The sequence below is a fragment of the Equus quagga genome, chromosome 18 (genome assembly GCF_021613505.1).
Source record: "Equus quagga isolate Etosha38 chromosome 18, UCLA_HA_Equagga_1.0, whole genome shotgun sequence".
Taxonomy (NCBI): domain Eukaryota; kingdom Metazoa; phylum Chordata; class Mammalia; order Perissodactyla; family Equidae; genus Equus; species Equus quagga.
The window spans coordinates 47,779,288-47,801,650 of NC_060284.1; the positions used below are offsets into that span (position 1 = coordinate 47,779,288).

The window sequence follows — 22,363 nt, forward strand, 5'->3', positions numbered from 1 at the left end:
TTTTGAGGAAAGATTATATTTGTGATGTATTAAGTGAAAAAGCAACATATACAAGAATGTGACCCTATTTTTGCATTAAATAAACGTACTCTGTCATGCTGGCTACCCACTTCTAAGTAGGAACCAGAATTCACTTTCTTACTGTCTCTTCCCTTCCTTCTCAGACTACACAAGCAGCAGTAAAATAGATTCCTCCCTCCCTCTCCCTCTCTGCCTTCTCCTTCCCTCTCTCCCTTCCCTTCCCTCTCTCTGTTTCCCCCCACCAACATTTTCTCTTCTCTTTTTATCTAACTACATGTTTTAATTGGAAAAAGAAATGCATGTATTGGGTGAATGTACATGTATTGAAATAGCACATATTCTCTATAAAGTAAGCTTCGATTCCAAACCCCTAGTCCCTCCAGGAAACCACTATTAAAAGTTTCTTAGGTATCCTTCCAGACATGTTATGTATTATATATGCACACATGCCCTTGTATGTATGTATTATTTACTTGTGGTTTTCATTTAACAATAGGTCTTGAGACTTATTCCATATCAGCACTTTATATGTATTTACTTCATTCTTTTTAAGAACTTCATAATATTATGCTTACAAAAACACTAAAATTTATTTAAAGTGAGTTTCCTATTAATGAACTGTTAGGTTCTTTCCAGTTTTTTGCTATTAAAAAATGCTAGAGTTAGTCTGCATATGTTGGGAATCATGTGTGTGCATATGTGTGTGTACATGTAAACGTGTTGGCCTATCTTTGGTAGAAATGCTGGATCAAAGAGTTATGTGAACTATTTATATTGATAGACACAATGAGGATATACCAGTTGACATTTCCATAATAAGTGTGTGAGAATGCCCTTATCCAAAATTTGCAGATACTGTTTATTTTTATCAATAGATAAAAAATGAAATCATATTTTAATTTTTATTTCATTGATTTTTGAATATGTTTTATTCAGTGCACATCCTTTTTATATCCTTTCCTGTTTTCTATTGGATATTTTAGACATCAGTTCTTAAGATCTGTTTGTATATTAACTAAATTAGTACTTTGTCATATATATTGCAAATGTTTTTTGCTATTATTTATGAGAATTTTTTTCTTCAAAAATTTCCATCTTTTTCTGTACAATAATGGTTTAATTTTTTCTTTTATATCTTTGATCCGTCTGGAATTTATTATGGTATAAGAAAGAAGATAAAAATTGAGCTTTAGTTTTCTGAAATGTTTAGATTATTGCTCTGATGTTACTTATGAAATAATTCCTCTTTGCCCACTGAAGTAGTAATTTTATGATAAAATATAATAAAGTATAAAAAGTACTTTCTTAGTTTTGTTAATCTATTTTATAGACTATCTTATATTGCATTAATGCATTTATTCTAACTCTAGTTTATTGATTTAATTATTATACTATAATTGCTTTATGGTCTGATAGTGTTAGTCCCTTTAGTATCCTGTATTTCAGCATTTTCTTAGCTGTTCTCACGTGTTTGTTTTCTTCATGTGAAATTTAGGATTACTATGTCTAGTTTGTTTTTTTGATCTTTTATGTTTTAGTTGGATTTGCATTAACTTTAGAACTTTATTTTGGAAATATCTTTACATTAAATCTTCTTTCCCCATAATAAGTTATGTCCTTTCTTGATTTGTCTTATTTTATGTCAGTCAGTAGAGGTATAAGGCTTTTTTACATAGATTATGAACATTTCTTAAGTTCACTTCAAAAATGCTTAACCTTTTCAATTTTTATTGATACTCTTAATGTAAAATAGTAGAGGGAATACATGGAGAATGATTTTATTTATGTAATCTAGGAGTCAGGAGGCTTTCCTAACATGATACAAAGCCTGGAATTTGTACAGTCTTTCTTCAACAAAAGATTTAATGAATTGTTAGGGATGTCTCATTAAAACCAAGAGTAAGACAGTGTTTAACATTTTTCTGGAGGCTCTAACATGTGTAACCAAATAGGAAAAATGAATAAGGTAAAGATGATTGGAGACAAAATTGTAATTAATTACAGATCATATGATTGCTTTCCTTCAATAAAAAAGATGATTGATTAAAAAACTCTAAGAATAATGAAAGAGTTGAGTAAATAGGCCAGTTGAAAAGCAGAACCTCTTTTTGAGCACTTGGGATATTGGATTGCCCTACAAAAGCATCCTACCTTAGTGAAGAGCTAAACTAGCCATAGAGTAAGGGAGCTGTGGACCTGCCCTGGCAGAGCCTGAAAACAGTCCCTGAAAGAACCAAGCCATCCACAGGCTGTTTAACTGTCAGTCAAAAGAAAATTGAAAATTTTTTGAGAAAGAAAATAAAATTCAGATACTCAACAACATATTTTCATACTGTACAGAGTCTAATAAAAATTAGTTGTGCAAAGAAGCAAGAGAATATAATCTATATCAGGAGAAAAACTGTCAATAGAAACATCCACAGCAATAACAGGGATGATAGAGACGTTAGTAAAGGACTTCAAAATAGCTATTTTAAATATGCTCAAAGATTTAAAGGAAAATGTGAACATAATAAGATGAGAGATTTTAGAAAGAAAAGACCTAATGGAATGTCTAGAGCTGAGAAATATATGAAATAAAAAATTCACTTGACACACTTTATGGGAGATTTTACACTGCATCAGAAAAGATCAGTGGGCTTGAAGACCTAGCAACAGAAACCACCCAAGCTGAAGCATAGAAAGAAAAATAAAAGGCTGAGGTGGTGGGGAGGAACACAGCCAAGTGACCTGTGGGACAATATCAGATGTTTAACATATAATGGACATGCATGTAATGTAGTAGTTGAGGGTGGGGGGCAGGAGGAGTGGCAGAAAAACTATTTGAAGAAGTAATGGCTAGAAATTTCCCTAATTTGATGAACAACTACAAACTCACAGATCCCAGACACCTGATGAAACCTTAACAAGATAAACATAAAGAGACATAATGAAAATCAATGGAAAAGGAAAAAAAACTTAAAAATATCCAGAGGATGAAAGACATACACAGGGAACAAGGATAGAAATACTGCTTGCTTCTTGTCTGAAGCCGTGCAAGCCAGAAGACAATGGAATGCATCTGGAAAGTGGTGAAAGAAAAAAGTCAGCATAGAATTCTAAAACCACTAAAAATATTCTTTAAAACTAAAGGTGAAAATAAGACTTTTTTAGACAAGTAAAAGCTTAGAGAATTCGTTACTGCCCAAAGCAGGGAGTAGGGGGTCATCTCCGTGCCGCAAGACATGCCCATAGTCAAGAGGCAACGTGGTAGGAGAGAAAGGACTTTTTATTACACCTTGTTAGCAAGGGGGAAGATGGCTGACTAATGTCAGAAAGAACCATCTTACAGACCAAAGACTACAGGCCAGTTATATAAGGGGCTGGTCTCCAGGTTGGGGGAGGCATCTGATTTCCAGGTGGGGGCAGACATCAGGTCTTCTTTCCTGATAGTCTTTTGTTTTACTGGATATGCATCAGAGACGGGGGCAGCAAAGCCCTATACCCCGATCTTTCAGTTGTCATTGATGATGGCTATCAGCATAGACTCCCTGCCTGGGGGTCATCACATTCCTAGGGAACTCAAAGGAACAAAGTTACCAACTTGTAGCAGCTGGAAACGGCCATAAAAGCTGCAGAGCATGTCTGGGTTAGGTAATCAGAGGTCATTCAAAGTTACAACACAGTTTCTTTTCTACAATATGGCTTCCCTTATGTCAACCTTGTGTTGAGCGTGTATCAGATTTATTGCCAGCAGGCCTCTATTATCAGAAGTGTTAAGGGAAATTTTAATGACACTAAATGGAAAGGCAGACCTGCATAAAGAAATGAAGAACAGTGGAAAGGGTAATTATGTGAGAATAAAATGCTTACTTTTTTGTTTCGGTCTTAGAGTATTACTTAAAAGAAAATAATAACTTTGCATCCTGAGGTCTGTAATATGTGTAGAAGAAAAGTGTGTGAGCAGAGTAGCACAAAGGATGGTATGGGGATATGAAAGTATGCTGTTGTGATGTTCTTACATTACATGTGAAGTGGTATGATATTTGAAGGTATATTGTGATAAGTTAATGGAGCGTATTGTAATCCCTAAAGGGGTCACACAGACAAAAATAAGCCAGTGGAGAAATGGAATACGGACATAGTTGGGAGATATTGTGGGTTCAGTTCCAGACCATTGCAGCAAAGCAAATTTTGTAATAAAGCGTCACATGAATTTTTTGGCTTCCCAGTGCACATAGAAGTTATATTTATACTATACTGTAGTCTAAGTGTGCAATAGCGTTATGTCTAAAAAAGCAGCATACTTACCTTAATTAAAAAATACTGTACTGCTAAAAAATGCTTACCATCGCCTGAGCCTTCAACAAGTTATAATCTTTTTGCTGGTAGAGGGTCTTATAAAAAATGCAGTATCTACAAAGTGCAATAAGGAAAGTACAAGCTAAACGAAGTATGCCTGTACTAAAAAGTACTCGATCCAAATGAAGCAGGAAATGAGGACTAAAGAACTGGAGAAAAATAGATATCAAAATATCTATAGCTATAGGAAAAATTATCAAAAAAGCTTGATAGTAGACTTAGATTGGTGGGATGTCACAAAGTGGTAAAGCCACTTTGGAAAATAGTTTGGCTGTTTTTTATAAACTTAAAATAGAATTATGATATGATCCAGAAATCATACTCCTAAGGTATTTATATGCCCAAGAGAAGTGAAAGCATTTGTCCATATGAAGGTTGTTTATAACAGCCTTATTCATAACAGCCCCAAAGTGTAAACAGCTCAAATGTTTATCATCAGGTGCACAACTAAATAGTTGTATTCATACAGTGAACACCACTTACAATAAGAATCGAATTAGTGAGACAGCATGAGAGAGTCAAACACAGAATGTATACTGTGTGGTTATTTTCATATGAAATTCTAGAACATGCAAAACTAATCAATAGTAGGAGAAAGCAGACTGGGTGGAGGAAAAGTATGACTTGACTGCAAAAGGGCATGGGGACACGTTTCGGAAGAATTGGCTTGGTTCTTATACCATTGTATTCATTTGTCAAAGCCCTTTAAACTGCGTGCCTTAATGGATGCATTTTTGTGTTACACTGTACCTCAATGTTGTTTACTTAAAAAGAAAAATAAACCAGATAGATCCAAGGCTTGGCTGAGGGGCTGTGTAATTAAAAAAAAAAAAAAAACCCAAAAGCAACAACAAAACATTCCATTAACCGATAACTGAAAGACAATCTTAAATTTGAAAAAAATATTTATTAAAAATGTTCGTAAAAATACAGAATTAGAAATAGAAATGACCAATCAACATATAAAATGATGTTAAATCCTCATGTAATAAACAATTCAAATTCTGCTTTTATAGGCATAAAATTTTCCGAAAAGAGAGAAGAGAAACTGAGAATGCAGACTGGTTTGGGGCTGGACTGGTGCAGAGGGAGACCTTGACTTGTGCCCGTTTGTGCTTTTGAACTTTAGATCGTGTGACCGTATTACATCCCTCTCCCAGTTAAGTAAAATGCAACAGAATGAGATTTCACGTTAAAATCCAAATGAAATAAACCTGTTGCATTCATATTCTGCCAAATAGTGAAGGTTTTAACTTTTTTTAAAAAACTTAACGTCTGTTTAGATAAGGACGCGGGAGGATGACCATTCTTACATTGTAGCTTTACTTGTATACAGCATCCTTGAAGAAGAGTTTATCATTATCTATTAAAAGCTTTTAAAACGTGCTCCTTTTGACCCAGCAATTCTGTCTCTGGCAATTTACCCTAAGGAAATAATTAGAGGCATGAACTAAATGAGACTTATGTAGGAAATGATGTTTATCATAGCATATTTTGTAAAAAGAGAAACGTTAAGTACACATTGAATGTCCAAGAGTAAGATGATTGGTTAAGCAAATTTTAGTAGTACATTATATTAAATAACATGCTGTCACAGAGAAAATATTTACATTATGCTAAACTAAAAAAGCCAGGTTATGATATCATATAATGTGGGTAACCATATAATGTATTATTCATAAGTGTGCAATTCGAGAATGAATGGAGGAGCTAAAATAATTAAAATTATTTGATTTTTAAAGTATTTAATGACTGTCAAATTGGCTTCATTTTATTGGATGATCTGTAAAATAGTTCCATTCAAAAGCTGTTTTCTAAAAATAAAACCATTTCTAAACAAAGACATACATCCTGGTACTTTTATCCGAATTTGCAATTATCGACACCTTCAGTTGACTCTTTTGGTATGCTTTTGTTTGAACAAATGTTTTCTGTGCAGTTGCTCAGAATAAATTATGCTTGAAAGCAGGATATTCTCAATTTTAAATTTTTGCATATTAAAATGTGTAAATATTTCAGACCAGATATTTTCACAAATTGCCTTCTATTGCTTTCATTCAGAGTACCTTCTACATATTTTTACATTGAAAAATAAAACTTCTATTTTTATTTTATTTTTAGTATTTCTTCTAATTTAGATGAATCAAAAATCATAGGTCTTTTCAATTTCATTCTGTAAAGTATACAATATAAATTATATCTAATTAAAAATAGGAGCTCCATCATAAGATTCTTCGTACAAATCAAGATATTTCAACTTAAAATTATTCATTTTTTGAGTGTTCATTGTTTAATTTATTTGTTTCCTTGCTTTTATTGGGATAAATTTCAACATCAATCTGTTTGTGTGCTTTTTTGTTGTTGTTGTTTTTTAGCTGAGGAAGACTCACCCTGAGCTAACATCCATTGCCAATCTTCCTCTTTTTGCTGAGGAAGATTCTTCCTGAGCTAACATCTGTTGCTAATTTTCCTCTTTTTGTATGTGAGCCACCACCACAGCATGGCCCCTGACAGATGAGTGGTGTAGGTCTGCACCCAGGAACTCAACCCCAGACTGCTGAAGCAGAGTGCAGTGCACTGAACTTGACCACTAGGCCACTGAGGCTGGCCCTGCATGCTTTGTTTTTAATAATTGCAATATTTTAAGCAAAATGCAAATGGAATATAGGTAACTCATTATCAAAAAATTTTAATACAATATGGGACACTTAGGTTGATTTATCATACAAATCACCAAAAGTTTATCAAACATTTCTAAAATCCAGTTGCTTGTGGTTAGCCAAGAGAGAAATCATGTTTTTTGCTTGTTTGCTTGTTTTTCTCTTTTGGTGTTCATTGCAAATTTTTTGTTCAGTTTCTCTGAATATATATAAAAATACTCATAGATTACATAAAAATATGCAAAGTTTAATATCTATACCTTTTATTTTGATCAGTTGAAAAATCATAGTATTTGTGTGAAATTATGATCTGGTTGGTTTTTGACAGCTCTACCTTTTTATAGTTGGAACTTTTCTGTCCTCAGCAGTGTTATATCCTGTTTTTAGGGTTTTTCTTATTTTTCTGAGTTGTTAGAATATACGTAGATATCAAATTTAACATTTTAGATTGTTCCTGTGAGGCTGTGTGTAAAATAAAAAGTGAACAACATTGTTTGGAATGTAGTATTTTGAAAAGTGTTTAAATGCACTATGAGTGAAACTTTCATTTGGGACCTTTGGCCAGAAAGAATAACCCATGAACTCTGCTACTTGAGTAATTAATCTAGTCGTCCAGTTCCAACCATGGAATAGCTTATATTAGACTAAACCTCCCACCAAAAACAATCATGAGAGCTAGACAAAATGGTGTGAAGGCATTGGAGAGCAACTTAACTGACATAGGACTTGAGCACTATGATCCTAAGAGAAGGTCATCTCCATGTAAACATTGAGCTCTTCCCTGAGGGCCTGTTCTAAATCATGGTGTAGGGCAATAGAGGCCAAGCCTAATGTGGTGGTCATTTGGGGCAGAGGAGACTATGCTCAGGACTTGGAGCTACCAAGAGGGCTGAGACATGAGGGACAGAATCTCAAAATGGAAGGAATTGCAGAGGTAGAGCCCCAAAATTTATGTACAAATTCCTGCAAGTTGTTGGCTCATTCTATAACTGCACATGCATGGGGCAAAGCTCAAAGAAAGCAGAAAACAGCATTTGGAGGCTAAAGGGCAAAGGAGAAATTTAACAGCTGTGTGGTACTGGAGAGACAGAGGTCAGTGTTTAGAGCTGCCAAGTTGGAGGGCCCTTGGTAGATGCCCCAGGTTTTCAGCTGAGATGCTGGAGGGCCACTCCCTAGAAGTAGAGGTGAAACTGAAACAGACTACCCTTAACAAAGCTTAAAGCCAAGGTAATCTGCTTGTGCTCAGCCTGTGTTTCAGAAGAACCTTAACCTTCATGGACAGAAGATAACATCCAAAGTTACTATGCTTTTTCATTTATATAGTCTGGCTTCCAATAAAAAATTATAAGGCTAAAAAAAAAAGGGAGAAAGATATCCTAGAGATATACTGCACAAATGAAATGTACACAAGATTCTTCATTGTAAAAGTTTTCATAATAGCAAAATATTAGAAATATGCCAAGGACCACCAATTGAGGATTTTTTTCTTTTTAAAATTTTTAAAGATTGGCGCCTGAGCTAACATCTGTTGCCAATCTTTGTTGTTTTTTTTTCCTTCTTCTACACAAAGTCCCCTAGTACATAGTGGTATGTTCTAGTAGGTCCCTCTGGTTGTGCTGTGTGGAACACTGCCTCAGCATGGCCTGATGAGTGGTGCCATGTCCACCCCCCAGCATCTGAACCAGTGCAACCCTGGGCTGCCGAAGCGGAGCGTGCAAACTTAACCACTCGGCCATGGGGCCGGCCCCCTCGCCAATCAAGGATTTATTAAGTAAATTATATCTGTTTGTATAATGCAGCAGTTTTCACACAGGCACTGTCAGCATTAGGGGCAAGACAGTTCTTCATAGTGTGATCCTGTCCTGTTACATCTTTGGTGCCAGCACAATAAATGCAATTTGAGAGAACTCAAAATGCCCTCACACATTTTCATGGGCCTCTGGGGTGGGGCATTCCAATTGAAAATTATTAATGTCATAGAATTCTGTGCAGCTGTAAACAAAATGAGAAAATTGTTTATGAACTGATATGGAAAGACCACTGAGGTCTATCTTAAGAGTAAAATGTAAACTATGAAGCAGTAAGTATACTTTGCTATGTTTTGTTTAAGAAAGGAAGAAAATAATATATATTTGGATTGCTTATATATGCATCAAAAATTCTGTCCCAATACATTAGAAGATAATGAAAGAGATTATATGTGAGAATGGGGTGAAATATACTTTTCTATATTATTTTGATTTTTAAAACATGTAGATGTATTATCTATTCAAAAGAACTTTAAAATAATAAAATTTTACGTGTAAGCAAGCTATTGTGTTAGAAATAATTTCTAAGAGATGTAGTTGAAAGTTATGTATTCATTTAAAAAATGTTTTGCTCTTTTCCCAATCCTGTCTCCTTTTACCTTACTTTCGTTCAGTGGAGTAGGGCGAAACTGGGGCTGGGCATCTGCAGGCAGCAGCATTCTTGCTGAATTTGGTACGTTACATATGGAGTTTGTTCACCTCAGCTACTTGACAGGGGATCCAGTTTACTACAAAAAGGTTAGTTTTTTTGCCTTCTTTTCTTTGCAAGATTTACCCAAATACTTGATTAATGCTTAGAAGATGTTTGCCTTTCTAGAAGTATGTTTATCAGGACTCTGGGCTTCTTTTTTCTGTTTAAATTATCTAAAGAAATGTCCCACTGAGAACATATTTAAAATATTTACTGTTGAGAAGTTGTAACCGCTAGCAAGTTTTTGAAAAATTCCTTTGCCAACTTTATTTAGCCTTGTGCTGAAGTTCCTTCTCAGCATGGTAAGACAAGAAAAACAAAATGAACAAAACATTTGAGAATTGGAAAGGAAGAAGGAAAACAGTAATTATTCACAGATTGCATGACTACCTAAAATATTGACAGTCTACAATTAAATTATTAAAAATAAGAGCTTAATATATTTTTTGAATAAAAGGTCGATAGATATTAAAAATCAGTAGCATTTCTCTGTACCAGCTACAGAAGACAAGAAACTATCGTTTTACAAAAATGTACCTTCTGTGGTGGGAACAAAAGTGTAAGTTTTCTACAAATCAACAAAAGATAAGCAAAATTCAAAACGTAAATAAATGGAGAGAAGTATGATGTTCATGTATAGGTAAACAATATCATAAAAAATTTAGTCATGTCCAAATTGATCTGTAGCATCAATTCAATGCCAGTCAAATCCCCATGGGCTTTTTTGTTGTAGTGGAACTTGACTAGACACTTATAGAATTTATATAGAAGAGAAACTTTCAAGATATTCCTGAGGAAAAACATTTGGGTGGGTTTGCATTACCCACTTATCAACACTGACAGTGTAGTGTTGGTGTACAGAGACAAATAGACTGATGAATGGAAGAAACAGCCCTTAAACAGACCCTCATATATGTGTGGAAATGTTATGGCAAGGGTAGCGTTGTAGATTATAACAGTTAATTCCAGCAGTATTGAAAGCTTATATTTAAAAGACAGAAATTTAGTCAAGTTGAAAATACATATACCCTATAACCTAACATTTCCACTCTTTGTTATATATATTTATATCATATACATAGAAACATTGTTTGCATTAACAATTTATATAATAAAATCAATACGGCAGTGAAACTGAATGCATTGTGGTTATATTCATCAATTAAGAGGACATAATACAACATTTTTAAAGTTCAAAACAAACAGAGCTGAACAATATATTGTTTAGGCATTCAGAAGTGATTTTAGTAAAGTCAAGATAATGACCAACATAAAATTCAGGACTCTGACTGCATCTAGGACAATGGCAGTGATATATGAGGGGCAGTGGTTAAACAGAGCATCAAAGGCGTTTGTAGTGTTATATGTCTTAAATTGGGATGTGAGTAGACTATGTATTCCTTTCATTTCATCACTTGAGAAGGATTTTCAGGTAAAGATGGCAAAGTGGAGCCAGATCAGAGAATTTTCCCTTTCCTGACTAAATGAACAATAACAACAAAAATAGTAAAGACCAGCATAAATTCATCAACAGCAGTGAAGGAAGGAAAGGCAGCAACCTCATGTCATAAACATGTGACAGCCAAAAAAAAGAAGATGATTTCTGGCATGGTAATTAAGTCATTTTCCCACCCTGTCCTGAATCCTTAGTGGGCAGAGAAAGTGAGCTAACAAATCCGTGGTATTCTCTATTATCTTACAAGGGAGACCAGTGCCTAGGATGTCCAGTATACAACTGCCCACAGCTCCAGGGGGTTCTCACCGTCCATCCTCCTTGACGCATGGGCTTCAGGAAATCAGCTAAGGCACTGGTACTCCAGATCTCAGATTGTATCCAGGAGGGGAGGGACACCCCCCCACACACACACAGTAGGGAGGAATTCAAGGACAATTCAGCTATATAGTGTCAAATCAAAGTTCAGGTCATAGCTGACCATGTTAAATGTGAGCAAGATGAAGAGAGAAAGCATGGAAGTTATGCAAACCTATTGCAAGAAACAAAAGCAAGGTGGTAAATAGCATGTAAAAGAATGACAAAGAACCTGGTTTCAAATTTTAAAAAGTCACCATGAGTAATTCATACTTAATAGAAATTGAATTCAGCAAAATAAGAACTCCAAACAATAAAATGATACAAAAAGATTGTGGAGCTAAAGAAACAAATTGAGACCTTAAATAATATCTTTCTATAACAAATAAATAAATGAGAAAGAACAAAGAACTGACTGTACATAGTTGAAAACTGAATTACTGACATAGAATAAAAGCAAGAGATCATCATAGTGAAAACAAGCAAAAATGTAAAGTGATTAAAAAGGTGATAAATTCAGGGGCCAGCCCGGTGGCAGAGTGGTTAAGTTCATGCAGTCATCTTCAGCAGCCTGGGGTTCATGGGTTCAATCCCAGGTGTGGACCTACACACTGCTCATCAAGCCAGGCTGTGGGGGCGTCTTACATACAAAATAGAGGAAGATTGGCACAGATGTTAGCTGAGAGACAATCTTCCTAAAGCAAAAAGAGGAAGATTGGCAACAGATGTTAGCTCAGGGCCAATCTTCCTCACCAAAAAAGAAAAAAAAAAGATAAATTCATAAAATGAAGATAATCTAACATGGTATTTCTGAAGTGGAACACCTAACACACATAGGAATCACCTAAAAGCAACAAGGAGAAACAGAAAAAAGTAAGAGATACTTGATGTTTCATATCACAAAATAGGAAGAAAGGTTGGCTGAAGCAATCAAGAGCAGAGAGAGGTTTCGGACACTGAAGAGAGGATGTTTGTGGCTGCAGGTTTCAAAACCAAAAAGGCAGTAGAGCACAGTTCTTCAAAGTAAGTGGTACCTCTTGAGGTACAAAAGCAAAATGCTCGTTAGCAACAATGAGAACAGGCTGACAGGCTGATGCTGTGATGGATGGATGCTCCTTTGGATCCCACTAAACAAGATGCTCTTGAGAAGCTAGAAAAATAGAATTCAGTGAAGATTTATGGACCAGCTATATTTGTGCCTGACAACTTTGGAGAGGGAAGAGAATAAATCGACAGATTCTCTGTTATGAGCAGTGCTGCATTGCTAGTTTCAGTTGTCTGGGGAGAAGCATAGACTAACAAAGCACATGTACCCGTGGACTCTCCTGACCTTTTATGTCAAAAAACTCTTATGAATAACTGGTTCAAGAAAAAAAATAGCAATGAGTAACTCATGAAAAAAGAACAAGTATAGAATTTATATAAAAATATTACCAGAAAAAAAGAGGGAAGAAACATGAAAAATAACTTACGGCCAAAAAATACTTATTGGAAAATAGCAATTGAAAACCCTGACCAAATGTCACCATGAGAGAGAAGAGAATGGAGCTTTCATCTGTGTAAAACAAGTATATATACAGAGATACAAGTGCTCAGAGACAGTAAGATATGATAATCAGTAACAAAGTGTAAGAAAAAATAAAATTATCCACAAAATGAAGGCCAAAATGGAATCAAAACAAAGAAAGTTTTCAAAATATGGTAAGGGACTTAGAAGACAAAATTGAGACAAGTTAGTAAATGTATGGAAATCAAACAACAGCTAGAGAAAAATTAGGAGGGAAATGATAGATGTTGAAGAGAGGCAGAGAGGATTCAGTGTCTGCCTAATTTTCAGAAGACAAAAGAATGTTGATTTTTTCATCTTTAGTGACAGCATCGTTCTGAACTGACTAAACCTGGTGCGTGGAATTATTCAGATTGAGATTGTTGTGCGTAGAATCGGTCTCAAACATGAAAAACCAGGGTAATAGAGCGTCCCTGAGCATGTTTGTAAAACTACTTGGTGACAAAATGCAGCCAAATGAAAGATGTTTAGAAACTTTGTGTTAAAAGGATTAGTGCTGTGTTCAAGTCCAGAAAATAGTGAAGTATAGGTAAGGTCCGGGGGGGGGGAAGTTTTCCCAAGTGTTTTATACGAACTAGGTTATCCTTCCGATGTAAGGATAACTTTCTCAAACAAATAAGAATACCAGGAATAGGACACCTTTGTGCCTTTTTTTTTTTAATTAGCACTTACAAAATCCATCCAATTTAGAGATGAATCAAAATAAAGTCCCTGGGAATGTCTTTAGCTTCTTAATATATTTCATGACTTTTTTTCCCCCTAACTCTGGGGAGATCTTTTAGGAACTGAAAGTTCTGGAATTATAGGAATTTAGGGATATCTGTTATAGGATCAGTATTCAAAGTTCAGCAGTTTAGTTTTACTTCATTTGCTTTTTAATCTATTAAATTCAGATTAGTTTCATTTTTTTATTACAAATGTCATATTATGATTACATTTTTATGAAATTATTTCTGTTCTTATATTTATTTAGATATGTACATATTGAATATGTCTGGAATGATATTTATCACTAATGTTTCTGATGTCTGTTTTTGGCTGCTAAAATTTTGGGACTTAAATTGGTTTCTCTCTGTGCTCTTTTTTTTGTATTTTTATTGTTGTCTGACTCTTAAATAATGATCATATATCATCTTATAAGAATAATGAGTCATTTAAAAAATAGAAGCTTTTCCTGACCACACACACACACACACACACAGAAGCTGAGAAGGTCGTATAGGTTCTGAGTGAGGAAAAAACACAAAGCCTAGATTAATATAAAGCCTTGATAACATTTTATTTTTCATTAATTGCATTCTTGAATTTTCTTTCGCTTAGGTCATGCACATCCGGAAACTGCTTCAGAAAATGGATCGTCCAAATGGTCTTTATCCAAATTATTTGAACCCAAGAACAGGTCGCTGGGGTCAGTGTAAGTGTTTCTAGTATAACTAATACTTTGTTAAAAGGTTGTCTGAAAACTTTTGTTTGATGTAGCGAAAAGTACACTGCGTGTAGAGTTAGAAACCCTCAGTCACTGTCTAACCCTGTGATCTGCTAGTGCTGTTACCTTTGGCAAGTTTCTAATCTCTTGTAGCTTCAGTTTTTCTACTTGTAAAATGGGAATATTAATAACCTATCTCACAGGAATATTTTATTTCGTGTCTATGTAAGTACTTTGCTAAAATGTATTGTGGCGTTTATGAAGGGTTGTACTTTAAGCCCTTGTTTATAAATCTTCTCTTTATGTAAATAAGTGTATTACTTGGGATCAGTATTTATCAAAGGAATATCAAGAACACGTGAGTATGTTCGATGACTGGAAAAAGGGGCAACTGCTCTCGGCAACTGTCAGGTCTGATCGTTCATTTTAAAAGAAGCCATCAGCGTCTGCATTTACCAGACTCGGCGCCAAGTTCTTGGACGAGCCTGGAGATGGGGAGAGAATATATAAGACCTGGTCTGAGTTCAGTGAGCTCCCAGGCTGGCAGGGTAGGCAGACACACTCAGAAGCAGTTGGAATATGTGATAAACGTGCTCGTAGAAGAATGTCCCAATTGTCGTGTGAGACTGTGGCAGAAGTGGTTCCCTCGGTCTGAGGAGACAGCGTTTTGTTTGGGGAAGGGATAATTTTCTTATTAGAGCTTTAGAATTGATCTTTGAAGGAATTGATTTTTTAAAAACAATAAAGTGTTTATGTGGAAATGTGAAACTTAAAGAATTTTAATAAATTAAGGCTTTTTCAATGGTATTCTCCCTTAAAGGGTAGAAAAACTAAAACAAATAGTAGCACTTGCAACTTTGCCCCTAGTGTAATGTGTCTGATTATTTTTGAGATTAACAAAATCATACTGAAGTAGTAAATAAGAGGTAAAAGTAACAATCACTTAATTTTATGTGTGGAAAATGTGTTGGATCCGCTAGTGTGTCCTACCAAGAGGAGGAAAACGTTTGCCATAGAATTGTCTTTGGGCTCCTCTCCAGGAAATTGTCCTTTATTTTATGAAAGAAAAGCAGATTGATCAATACAGTTATGTCTTTCATGGCTGTAGGAATAGATCTCAAGCTTCTCACTCTTCTTATGTACTTTTCTTTTCCTCTATCCTGAAATTCTTTACCTGTAGCTCATTTTTCTTTCTCTTTTGAATAAAATATATAAAGATCTAATGCCTAGATGGGGTAAAAATGATATTGTCTAAAAAAAAAAAAAACCCTTAGAGTAGCATTTCTAAAATATAAAAATGTACTTTTCCTATTCCAGATAAGGGTGGCTAGTTTGGATGTCTACTCAGTAATTTGGGTAAATCTTATTATAAACTTTGTCCTCTTAGAATTATATTAAGATTTGGGAATATTCTAACGTTGGGGGAACAATTATATTTAATTCCTTTCTTATATCATATGCAGTATATGTTCTATATGGTATAACTATTTAACTGTAAAAAATATGAGACCGTAAGATATTGATTATATAATCAGGAAAGCCTTTTCTAAGAATGTCATGTAAAGCAGAAACTGTAAAGAAACAGATGTCAGTTTTTAGTCTATATAAATGTTAATCTCTTACATTTCATAATGAAAGGCAAGTAACAAGCTAAGGAAGTATATTTGAGCATGTTTGGAAAACAACGTTTTCATATCTCTCTATATCAAGAATTCTTATAAGATCATAAGAGAAAGATGATCAACCCAGTAGAAAAATGGACTGAGAAAAGTTAGTTCATTAAAAAAAGAAAACCACAAATGGGCAACAAACAGATGCTCATATTTAACCCTAAGTGGTGTTAATGCACATAAATGGTACATGGGGACAATGTAGTATGACAGCATACTCTTTCTGTACGAATGGTGCTACTTGACTGCAATTTACAAAGACTGCCGTCTTTGTACTATATTTGTAGCATCTCCATAGACTGGTCACCAGAGACCTTTGCCCCTCTCTTTTCTCGCTTCAGCACATCCCTAGTCAAATCAATGCAGCTTTTAAACAGAAGACACTCTTCTTTATCTATTTAATTGATAAAGGAAATGAACACATCCCTATATCCATTGCGTCAAAAAGTGTGAAAATTTGGATGTTCTTTGAACCAGAGACTCATTTTTAGGCATTTATTCCAAAGAAATTTTCAGAATATATATATATTTAAGAACCAAATATTTAAGAACCAAAACTGTAAAACTCTCAGAAGAAAACAGGGACAAATATATATATAAAGTTTATTTACAATAACTTTGGAATTATTTATAATAGGTATAATTTGGAAACATTCTAAAGCAGGCTTGTCCAATAGAACTATCATGAAGAAAACGCTCATATCTGTTCTATCTAATATAGTAGTCACTAGCCGCATGTCATTACTGAGCACTGGAAATATTGCTAGTACTGTGTGGAACTGCATTTTAAATTTTATTTACTTTTAGTTAATTTAAATTTAAATAACTACTTGTGACTAGTGCCTACTGCATTGGGCAGTACAGTTTTTGAACATCCTATGAAAGAGATTTGGTTAAATAAATTATAGTTTGCCCAGATGTGGTATACAATGCAGCCATTATATATTATGTTATAGAATATTTGACTTAGATAAACGTATACAGACAGATATTTAGAAAAAGAAAGAGAAAACAAAAACTACAAGAATAGAAACCGAAGTCTTATGTGTTTTTTCTGAATGTTCATTTTTATTTTCTTCTTTTTCTTTACTTTTATTAATCTAAATTTGATAACAGACATCTATTACTTTTGAAATAAGATTAAAAACGTTTTTAAATACTAAAGAAGATGCCATCTTCCACACCAAAATCCTAGAATACTCAAAGAAAGTAAATCACTGTTTGAGAATTGCCAGCCTTTGAAATGACCAGCAGTGTAGCATTGATGGCATCTTAATTTTTAACAATGTAACTCTTTCTCTTCATCAAATGATGTTGTGAAAACTGGATGGCCACATGAAAAGAGGGAAGTTGGGCCCTTACCTTATACCGTATACAGAAATTAATTCAAAATGTATCAAAGACAGTATATTTAAGAACCCAAACTGTAAAACTCTCAGAAGAAAACAGGGACAAATCTTCATGACCTTGGATTTGGCAATGGTTTCCTCAAAAGCACAGGCAGCAATAGAAAAAAAACAGGTAAATTGGATTTCATTAAAATTAAAAAAGTTTTGTGCATCAAGGGTCACTATCATGAGAGTAAAAGATGGCCCACAGAATGAGATAAAATATTTTCAAATTGTATATCTGATAAGGGCTTAATATCCAGAATATATAAAGAACTTCTACAACTCAACAACAAAAAGACAAACACCCAATTAAAAATGGGTGAAAGACTGGAACAGATGTTTCTCCAAAGAAGATACGTAAATGGAAAATAAACACATGAAAAAGATGCTCAGCATCATTAGTCATTATGGAAATGCGAATCCAAAGCACAATGAGATGCCACTTCACACCTACTAGGATGATTGTACTCAAAAAGACATAAAATAAGTGTTGGCAAGGTTGTGGAGAAATTGAAACCTTTGTACATGGCTTGTGGGAATGTAAAATGGTGCAGCCATTGTGAAAAACAGTTTGTTGGTTTCTCAAAAAGTTAAACATAGAATTTCATGTGATCCAGAGATTCAGCTCCTAGGTATATACCCAAAAGAATTGAAAACAAGAACTCAAACAGATATTTGTATGCCAGTGTTCACAGCAACATTATTTACAATAGCCAAAAGGTAGAAACAACTCGAGTGTCCAACAGATGGGTAAACAAAATGTGGTATATCCACACAGTAGAACATTATTGAGCCAAAAAGAGAAATGAAGTTCTTGGGACCAGCCTGGTGGCGTAGCGATTAGGTTCATGCCCTCTGCTCTGGCAGCTTGGGGTTTGCTGGTTCGGATGCCAGGCACAGACCTATACACTGCTTATTAAACCATGCTGTGGCAGGCATCCCGCATATAAAGTAGAGGAAGACGGGCACCGATATTAGCTCAGGGCCAATCTTCCTCAGCAAAAAAAAAAAAAAAAAAAAAAAACCACAAAAACAAAAGAAAGAAAGAAAAAAGAAAAAAGGAGGATTGGTGGCAGATGTTAGCTCAAGGCTAATCTTCCTCAAAAAAAAAAATGAAGTTCCAAGTGGTACTACAACATGGGTGAACCTTGAAAACATTATGCTAAAATGAAAAAAGCCAGTCGCAAAAAGGACAAATATTGTATGATTCCTCTTGTGTCACATATCAAGAGTAGCCAAATTCATAGGGACAGAAAGTGAATGAGAGGTTACCAGGGGCTTGGGTGACAGGGGAATGGAGATTATTGCTTAATAGGTTCAGAGTTTTTATTTGGGGTGATGAAAAAGTTTTGGAAATAGTGATGATGGTTGTACAACATTGTGAATATAATTAAGGCCACTGAATGGTGCACTTAAAAAATAGTTAAAATGGGAACTTTCATGTTATGTATATTTCACCACAATAAAAAACTTGCAATAAGAAATAATTCTTTCATTCTTCTTTGTTTTTTTGCTACAAAATAAATTCAAGTTACTTTTTCAGAATATGTTCACTCCCAGCAGTTATTTGTTTTGAGAATGTTATAAAAAGAGCTACTCACTGGTTATTTTGGCATGAGACCTTTACATTCCTGGGGGAGCTGCCCTGATATCTTTTTAGCAGCTGCTGTCCTTACTCAGTTGTTCAATTTGTTCCTTTTAATGTTTTTGTATATTTTATATCAGCTTCTGAAAAGTATATCAAATTCCATTATTATCCTTGAGCGGTATACATCTGTCATATCTATAAATAGTGTGCAAAACAAACAGTGGATTGAACCAAAATGCAGCAGTTCGGCTCCAGCTAACTGTATTATAATTAGAGGAATGATGATGTCTCTGACAGGCATGTAGCAATCACAGAATAATTACTGGTAATTACCTTCAGGAAAAGTACTTGGCAACAGAAAGGAAAGAATATAGTAAGCAATCTAGATTTAAAGGCACATCATTAGTATTTTCAATGTTTTTTTACTTTATTTTTTCACTACTTTTCTAAGTATATTGCTTAGCCTATTCCATTTAATGACTAAAGTGAATAAATTGTGAGAAAATTGGTTATTACTGATTCATTGAATTTTATACTGCTAAGTTTAAGAATTGTGGACAAAACAAGAATGGATATACTATTTGGAGTCAGCAGCCTAGTTCTGTCTTTCCTGCTTAGTAATTTAGATAAGCTGTTGACCTTCTCCGTGCCTTTGTTTCTTCATCTCTTCTAGCTGTAGTTATTTAATAGGATGATCATGTGGGTCATATTTATGAGGTAATATATTTGAAAATGCTTGATAAACTGTAACACATGATAAAATTTTAGTTTTAGTCTAGAAATTCCTGTAAGAACACATCAAGAAATAGCTTCTTTTGGAAACCTGCCATTAACTCCATGACATGCTGAGATAGAGCATACTGAATCATTGGTATTTACTAGGGCTTTATAATATATTATCAATTTCTGAATATCCAAAAGACCTTGGGGTGACGTGATTCATCAGATTTGTCACCTCAGCAGTCATGGCTCAAGTGGTTCAAGTCAGTCAGTCAGACTACAGGGTGATAAATTCCATGGTTCCCATGGACCTCAGGCTTCTGCTGTGTATTCATTTATTAAGAATGTAATCTTCTACTGGAGCAACAGTCTAGAAAAGCTGGAGAGAACCTGTCAGGCAAGGCTGGGACTACGTCCTATAACCTAAGTAAGCTATAGCTAAATCTGTAAACCCTGGCAATAATTCACAGATCTAAAAGAAATTTCCCCTAAACTGTGATGCCAAAGACTTTTACCTTTCTCTGCTTTTTTCCCTATTTCATCTCCTTTAGTTCTATCTTCTTTATCTTGTTTTCTTTCCTGCTCATTTATTAATCCTTTCTGTATCCAGATCTACAACATATCCAGAATATACGTACGAGGCCAAAGTACAAATGAAAAAATGCCCTATATGTTATTTTAATGACTCTTACTTGTAAAGTGTCATACTGCAAAGTACCATTTGTGTTCTTTAATCATTCCATACATTCTCTCTGAGTGAACTCCCTTTGCTTAAATCCATTTGATATATTGATAACTCCCAAATGTATACCCCCAGCTTAGCCTCTTTCTGGATTTCCACATACCTGATTACCTGTTTGTCATGTCCATTTAGATATCCAACTAGCACCTCAAATTTCAACCTATCCCAAATCCAAACTCCTTCCACTTAAGCTATTTCCCCTGCCAGTATTCCCAATTTCAGTGACGAAGACTATTGTTTACCCCTTTGCCCAAGCCAGAAATCTAGACATCATCCATGATTTCTCTTTCTTCACTCTTTCAGCAAACACTTGATATAAATCAAACTAAAGGAGTATGGGAGAGTCAAGAAAGGTTTTTAGATTATCTTAAGATGTTAATAATAAGCATTTAAATGCTAAGAGGTCGATTCAGTTGAAGGGTAGAAATTGAAGATAAACCAGGATGGGGAGGATTCCTGAGAAGGAAGCAGAAGTGGTTGGGCTCCAGAGCTTGATGGGGTGTGTAGAGTAGAGAAGTACCATTTCTTCCTCTTTGACAAGCAAAGGGAACAGATAAATTGATAGGTTGGGGTGCAGAAAGTTGAAAGGTGCACTTTGGGGAGGTTTCTCCCTCTCCCGCCAATGGTCTCTATTTCTTCTGTGAATTAGGAGGCACGTTTGTCTGCTGGGAGTGACGAAGTTAGAGCTAGGGACTTTTGAAGACGAGGTCTCCAGTTTCTGTGTTAGGGAGTGTGAAAGAACACTAAACAAGGAGTCATAGAAAAACTGACAGGCAATGTTGAGGTTCGCAGTGATGGGGAAAATTGTCCATTTGGGGATAATAGTGGGACAAAGTGACACCCGGGCTAATGTTTTACTGGTTGAATGCAACAGAAGAACAAGGTAGTAAGAATTCTGAATGTTCGGCTAAGAGGATTATCTTATTGCTTCCTTTCCCATTTAGCCTAGACTGCATAGGTTCCAAACCAAAGTGGGAATATTCGAGTGCCTTTATCTTTCCATGTTATCTGTCCTACAAATCCCAAAACTTGTATCAACCCAGCCATCTGCCTTTCCCGTTCATGTACAGAGTCAGCTGAACATTGCTGATGAAAATTATCAATATTACAGGTTAAAGTCACTATAAACTTATAGTTTCAAATTTGAATTGGGTCACTAGTACCCCTGACAACTCTTCAACTTTATCAGTTCACTTTCCTATTCTTTTTTTTTTTTTTTTGAGGAAGATTAGCCCTGAGCTAACATCTACTGCCAATCTCCTCTTTTTGCTGAGGAAGACTGGCCCTGAGCTAACATCCATGCCCATCTTCCTCTACTTTATATGTGGGACGCCTGCCACAGCATGGCTTGACAAGTGGTGCGTAGATCTGCACCCAGGGTCCGAACCAGTGAACTCTGGGCCGCTGAAGTGGAATGTGCAAACTTAACTGCTGCACCAATGCCTGGCCCCTCACTTTCCTATTCTTTACTCTCCAGAAGACTGTATAAGCCTCCTATCCATGCCCAACTCTCTCTTGACCATTTCTTTATTTTTAATTTCCTGGACAATTTTAGTTTAGTATGTCTTTAGTAAAAACTATTTATATAGGTTTTAAAAAAATCTTTTTAATTCCAATGTGAGTGTCTCAGTATTTTAGAAACTGAAAACAAGTTAAATTTTTTGATGTACTGATAGGTTTGGACTCCACATATCCTTTTTGTTTTGTTTTGTTTACTTTTTTAAAAACTGCTTTATTAAAAGTAATTGACATACAATAAACTGTACGTGTTTAAAGTGTACAATTTGGTAAGTTTTTAAATAAGTATACACTTCTGAAAACAATCACTACAATCAAAAGAATGAACATGTCTGTCACCTCTGAAAGACTTCCTCGTACCCCTGTACGATTCTTCACTTACTTTCCTTCTCACTCCTTCCTCAAGCAAC

At 35.0% G+C, this 22,363-nt stretch overlaps 1 protein-coding gene across 3 annotated transcripts in view; it reads left to right on the forward strand.

Moving 5' to 3' along the window:
* MAN1A2 (mannosidase alpha class 1A member 2) overlaps positions 1–22,363 on the forward strand; it is a 194,577-nt gene that overhangs the window by 102,850 nt on the left and 69,364 nt on the right. For all 3 annotated transcript variants that reach the window (XM_046645240.1, XM_046645241.1, XM_046645239.1), the window contains exons 7-8: positions 9,445–9,568; positions 14,219–14,312. In XM_046645240.1, the coding sequence (XP_046501196.1) occupies positions 9,445–9,568; positions 14,219–14,312 (218 nt within the window). The remainder of the gene's footprint in view (positions 1–9,444; positions 9,569–14,218; positions 14,313–22,363) is intronic.